The sequence below is a fragment of the Elephantulus edwardii genome, unplaced genomic scaffold, assembly GCF_000299155.1.
Source record: "Elephantulus edwardii isolate Elephantulus edwardi_28Jun2011 unplaced genomic scaffold, EleEdw1.0 scaffold00042, whole genome shotgun sequence".
NCBI classification, from domain to species: Eukaryota; Metazoa; Chordata; class Mammalia; order Macroscelidea; family Macroscelididae; genus Elephantulus; species Elephantulus edwardii.
The window spans coordinates 20,554,060-20,560,059 of record NW_006399792.1 but is presented as its reverse complement, the minus strand read 5'-3'; the positions used below and the strand labels follow the sequence as shown (position 1 = coordinate 20,560,059).

Below are 6,000 nucleotides of genomic sequence, written 5' to 3'. Positions count from 1 at the left end.
GTTTACACAACAGCTTCTTGGTCTAGGTTAAGGTTTCCCGTGGGCTCCATTAAGTGCTCTGGGATTCCCATTCTTCTCAATGTCAGCCATAATTTGTTATTATCCACATAGTCAAATGACTTCACAGAGTCAATAAAACATAAACATTTTTCTGGTATTTCTTGCTTTCAGTCAGGATCCATCTGACAGTAGCAATGATGTCTCTTGTGCAACAGCCTCTTCTAAATCCTGCCTTAACTTCTGGTGGTTCCCTGTCTATGTATTGTTCTAGCTGTTTTGGAATGATTTTAGCTATATTTTGCTTGCATGTGATATTAATGATATTGTTTGATAATTTCCACATTCTGTGGGGTCACCTTTCTTGAGAATTGGAACAAATATAGACTTCTTCTTATCCATTGGCCAGAAGACAGCTGTTCTCTAAATTTCCTGGCATAGACTGGTGAATGCATCCAGGGCTGCATTTGTTAATTGAAACAGGTCAGTTGGTATCCATCGATTCCTGGGGCCTTATTATTTGCCCATGCCAACAATGGCGTTTCCAATTCCTCCTTCATTACCATTGGTTCCTGTTCATATAGTTCTTCCTGAATTTTTTCAGTGTCAGTCAGTCAGTTAGGTCTTTTTGGTACAGTGACTATGAGTTTCATCTTTTCTTGTTGTTTCCTGAGTCATTCAGTATATTGTCCATAGCATATTTCAATATTGTGACTTGAGGCTTAAATTTTCAGTCCTCTCGACTTGAGAAATGCAGAGCAAGTTTTCCCCTTTTTATTCTCCAATTCCAGCTCTCTACACATGCGATTATAATACTTTGCTTTGTCTTCTCAAGTTGTCCTTTGAAATCTTCTGTTCGGCTCTTTGACTTCATGTTTTATCTTTGTTTTGCCTTCTCAAAACTCTAATGCAATTTTCAAAGTCTCTTTAGACATACATTTTGGGTTGGTTTTTTTTTTCCTTTCTATCTTTGTAAAAAGACCTGGTTATTATTGTTGTTATCTGCTGTTGAGTCACTTGTGATTCATAGCGACCCTATGCACAGTAGCTCTGAACCCTGCTCTGTCCGGAGCCAGCTTCACTGTGTCTGACACATCTACCCTCATTACCCCAATTATTTTGTCAATCCATCTCATCTAGGGTCTTCCTCCCCTGCACTGTCCCTCCATCTCTCCATGTACTACATCCCTCTCCAAAGACTGGCCTCTCCTGGCTACATGACCAAAGTATATGAGGTGGAGTGTCAAAATTCTTGCCTCCAAGGAGTAGCATGGTTTCACCCTCTTCATGACAGAACTGGTAGTTCTTTTGGCAATCAATGGTATGTTCAAAACTCTTCTCCAGCAGCACAACTCAAAGGCATCGATTCTTCTGTCATCTTTGGTCATTGTCCAGCTCTCTGATGCATAGCAAGTAATTGTGAAGGCCATGACCTGAATCAGCCACACCTTAGTGTCTAGACTGATATCCTTGCTCTTCAGTACTCTGGAGAGGTCCCTGATAACAGATTTCCCTAATTCAATTTATCTTTTTATTTTTGGACTGCTGGTGGCAAGAATATTGATTGTGGAACTGAGCAAGCTAAAACTGTTAACAAATCCAAATCTCAATCTCTTCTCCATCTATCATGATTCTGTCAGTTGGCCCAGTGGTGAGAATCTTTGTCTTCTTGATGTTGAGCTTCAATCCATATTGAAACTACAATCCTTGACCCTCTGTAGCACATACTTCAGGCCCTCAGAGGCAGTAAACTAGGGAGGAGGAGACTGCCCATTCTCCCACAGAGCAGCTGGTGAATTTGAACTCCCTGCCTCTGAGACTGCAGTGGAGTTTCTTATCTCTAGGCCTCTAGAGCTGCCTAATGATCTGGTATCACATAGTAAGGACTTTGTAATCACATGGTATGAAATGCTGGAAATGAAAAACAGAAAAAGGATAGTGTTGCATTCATGGTCAAAACTCAATTTCAACTTTTATCCTGAAATACAGTGTTGTGAGTGATAGGTTATTATCCATACACATACAAGGAAGATCTGTTAATTTGACTATTATTGAAATATATGTTCCTACATTTAGACCAAAGAGGAAGAAATTGAGAATTTTTACCAAATCTTGCAGTCCAAAATTGACTGAACATGGTAATTGGTGACTGGAATGTAAAACTTGGAAACAATTAAGAAGGAATGTTGTTATTATGTGCCGTCGAGTCGTTTGCGACTCATACTGACCCTATGTACAACAGCCCTAAACTCTGCTCTGTCCTGTGCCAATCGCACCGTCTTCAATACACCCATCCCAATTGCCCCAGTCACTGAATCAGTCCACCTCATAGAGGGCCTTCCCCTCCTGCGCCTGCCCTCCACCCTCCCAAGCATGATGTCCCTCCTTACAACATGTCCAGAGTATGTTAGACGGAGCCTCAGAATCCTTGCCTCCAAGGAGCCACCCGGTTTGACCCTTTCCAGGATGAATCTGTGTTTTCCTAGCAGCCCATGGTATGCTCAATACTCTTCTCCAGCACCATACCTCAAAGGCATCAATTCTGCTTCTATCCTCCTTAGTCATTGTCCAGCTCTCTGATGCATAACAAGTGATTGCAAAGGCCATGGCCTGTATCAGATGCTCCTTAGTCTCCAGTCTCTTAGTCTTTATTTTTAATAATTTTAAAAATCATTTAATAAGTTTTAATAATTTTCTATATTTTTCCAAGTTATGTAGAACTATAGTTCTTTTATAATGAGAAAGTGTTACTACTCTTTTTAATACACTGTCATGTCCTTAGATCCTAGTCTTTAGACTGAATCTCAAAATAAACAGATAAATAAATAAATAAATTCAAGAGCTTTTGTTTCAACTGGAGAAGGACCTCTTTCACCATTCATACTTTTCACCATAAATCTTTCAGGCTACAGAGTATTGTCTTCTCCCTCTTCACTTCTCTTCCTGCTATCATGTAAACCCTTTCAGAATTTTGCATTGTATAGTTTAAGGTTAAATTAATGTTCAAGCTGATTGCATTTTTTTTCTTATGAAATCATTCTTATTCCCATCTTCAGGAATGGAAAGCCTGGAACCTACTCTGTTACCTAGTAAGTCATGTTTTTACTTCTCTTGACTGAGCTATGAGTTTCGGAGGAGATGTGAGAGAAAAACAAACCTAGGACTGAGAACCTCACTGGGCATATGGAGTTAGAGGAAGGATCTAAGCTAAAACAGTGGAACTCAACAGAGACTCAGTCAGTGAGACTGGCTCAGCACGGGGCAGGCTTCAGAACTAATTTGCACAGGATCGCTATGGGTTGCCGGCCCTCAGCGGCAGATAACAACATGAAAATGATCTCACAGATGGTGCAGAACTGGGCAGCAGTTTATTTTGATATACCCAAGGTTGCCATGAGTTGGAACTGTGCTCCATGGTACCTGACAAGACCTAGTTAAGTTCTGGATAATGTACTTTTATGTACTTAATACACTCAGCGCACTTACTGCGAACCAGCAAGGTAAATATATCTGTTGTATAAATAAAAGATTAAAGCTCCAAGGGGTTACATAGCCTCTCCAGAGTTATCAGAGTTAATAGATAACCAGCTAAGCAGAGACTCTGAGAACATCATTAAAAATTGCTATTTTAGACTACTCTATGAAGCCAAGGTTGGATAGACAGGGACTAGTTTGGGGGGAGGGTATTCCATCTAGACTGTGGACTAGGGTGTTTTGTTTGTTTGTTTCTTGGAGGATTGGAAGTTTAGAAAAATAAGATACTAACAATACAACATAACTTAGTAACATTAACCAATATTTATTTATCCCGTTAGGTGTGAAAAACCTTGAAACCACCGAAATACCTGGTAAGATATCTGGCCCCCATTTGTGATTTTAGTGAAAGTTTAGAGAAAAGTAGGGTTTTCGTTCATTCATGATACACATTTTCCTCCCTCCCCCTCCCCAGTTCCCTTTGTAATGCACATCTTGTTCCATATTGTTCATTGTCATAATACCTAAGCTTCCATTTCTTCTGGACAGACCTTCCCTTCACCTGTTCTAATGCAGCGTTCATTATCCACTCTGCCTGTTTTCCCTCCATCCTCCATGTCCATCCTATTTTTATAACAGTGGTCTTATGTAGGTAGTATTTGTCCTTTTGTAACTAGGCTTTTTCATTCAGCATGTCTGGTAAGACATCTTTTAGTTTACTCTCTGGATCCATGTTTGAGATAAGGATTCCTGAGGGCATTCAAGAAAATATTATCTCATGAATATTTCCCTCACAGCTGCTTGCCAGTCATTCTACAATGATTTTTCTGGAAAAGAAAGTAGAGAAAATGTCTTTCCTCCATGTGTCCCTGTAACAGTGTTTCTGGAACAGGAGTATTAGGTCGGTTGGAAACATAACTGAGGGCCAGGCTGTGGGACCAAGATGCACGCAGTCCAGCAACTTCCAGGTTCTACAGCTAATATGTCTGCTGGTAGAAGTTCTCAGGAGCCATCACACTTCACATGCAGGGTGACTGATAGCTCTGGCTAACATATAAGCAGCGCCTGGGAGCTCTGGAATATGAGAAAGTAATTTATTGGTTTGGGCACAGAATCTATGGAAAACCTTGTCTGGATTTTCAAAGTGAGGGTCTTTATAGATAAAAAACTTTCAATGCAAATCTGTTTAAATTTTTGGTTTAAACCTTTGGTGCTGCTTTCTCTCAATATCATCAGAAGAAGTTTGAAAATTGTGCTTACCAGATGTTCAACCCTGGACATGCTCACTAGACTCAGCGAGCAAATACAGAAGACAGCACACTGACTGGAAGAGATACATATTAGTTCTAATTTCCAAAAAAAAGTGATCCAACACATTGTGTAAATTGTTAAGTAATATCAATAGTATTATATTCAAGTAAAATCTTCCTGAAGATTACTTAAAAGTGGCTGGGATAGTACAAAAACAGAGAATTGCCAGAAATCCAAGATGGATTCAGAAGAGACCATGAACACAAGAGATAGCACTGTTGATGTCAAATGTATTTTGGCTGAAAGCAGAGAATACTAAGAAGATATTTGCTTGTATTTTATTACTGATACAGAGGCATTTGACTTGAGTAGATTATAACATATTAGGAATAAAATTGAGAAGAATGGGAATCCCAGGACACTTAATTGAAGCAGTTGTCTGGACAGAACATAGGACCACTGCATAATTTAAAATGAGTGAAGTTGTGTGTCAGGGTTTTGTCCTTTCTTTATACCTGTTCAGTCCATGTACTGAGAAAATAATTTCAAAAGCAGGACAACATGGAGAAGATTGTGGCATCAACACTGGATTAAGAAGACTCATCAACAACATGTGTTATGTGGATGACCCAACCTTCCTTACAAAAAGTGAAGATGACTTGAGGTAGTGGCTGCTGAAGATCAAAGACTAGAGCTTCAGGGTGAGTTACATGTCAACATCAAGTAAACCAAAATCCTCACCACTGGACCAGTAGACACAACATCATGATAGGTGGAGAAAAGATTAAAGAGTTATCAGTTATTTCATTTTACTTGGTTTCACAATCAACAACCATGGCATCAGCAGCAGTCAAAAAATGAAAGGAAACGTGATGGGAAAATTTGTTGTCAAGGACTGCTCCAAAGTTCTAAAGAGCAAGAATGTCACTTTAAAGACTAAGGTGTGCCTGATCCAAGCCATGGTGTTTTCAATTGCTTCTTATGTATCTGAAAGTTAGACAGTGAATGAGAATGATGGAAGAAATATTGATGCCTCTCAAGTGTGGTGGTGGTAGGATATGGAATATACCAAGAACAGACAAAATGTCTTGACAGAAGTGCAACAAGAGTGTTCCTAAGAGGCACGGATGGTTTAACTTCACCCCACTAGCTTTGGGCATATTTTCAGGAGAAACCAGTACTTGGAGAAAGAATCATGCTTAGAGAAAGAGAAAAGGAGGCGAGGTGGATTGACACAGTGATACCACAGTGATTGAGCAAGACAGACTATGAGGATGG

General features: G+C 39.7%; 1 protein-coding gene across 1 annotated transcript in view; it reads left to right on the top strand.

Annotated features, from left to right (window-relative positions):
- ART3 (ADP-ribosyltransferase 3) overlaps positions 1 to 6,000 on the top strand; it is a 64,994-nt gene that overhangs the window by 48,328 nt on the left and 10,666 nt on the right. Inside the window, exon 6 of the mRNA XM_006885306.1 lies at positions 3,813 to 3,845. Within this exon, the coding sequence (XP_006885368.1) occupies positions 3,813 to 3,845 (33 nt within the window). The remainder of the gene's footprint in view (positions 1 to 3,812; positions 3,846 to 6,000) is intronic.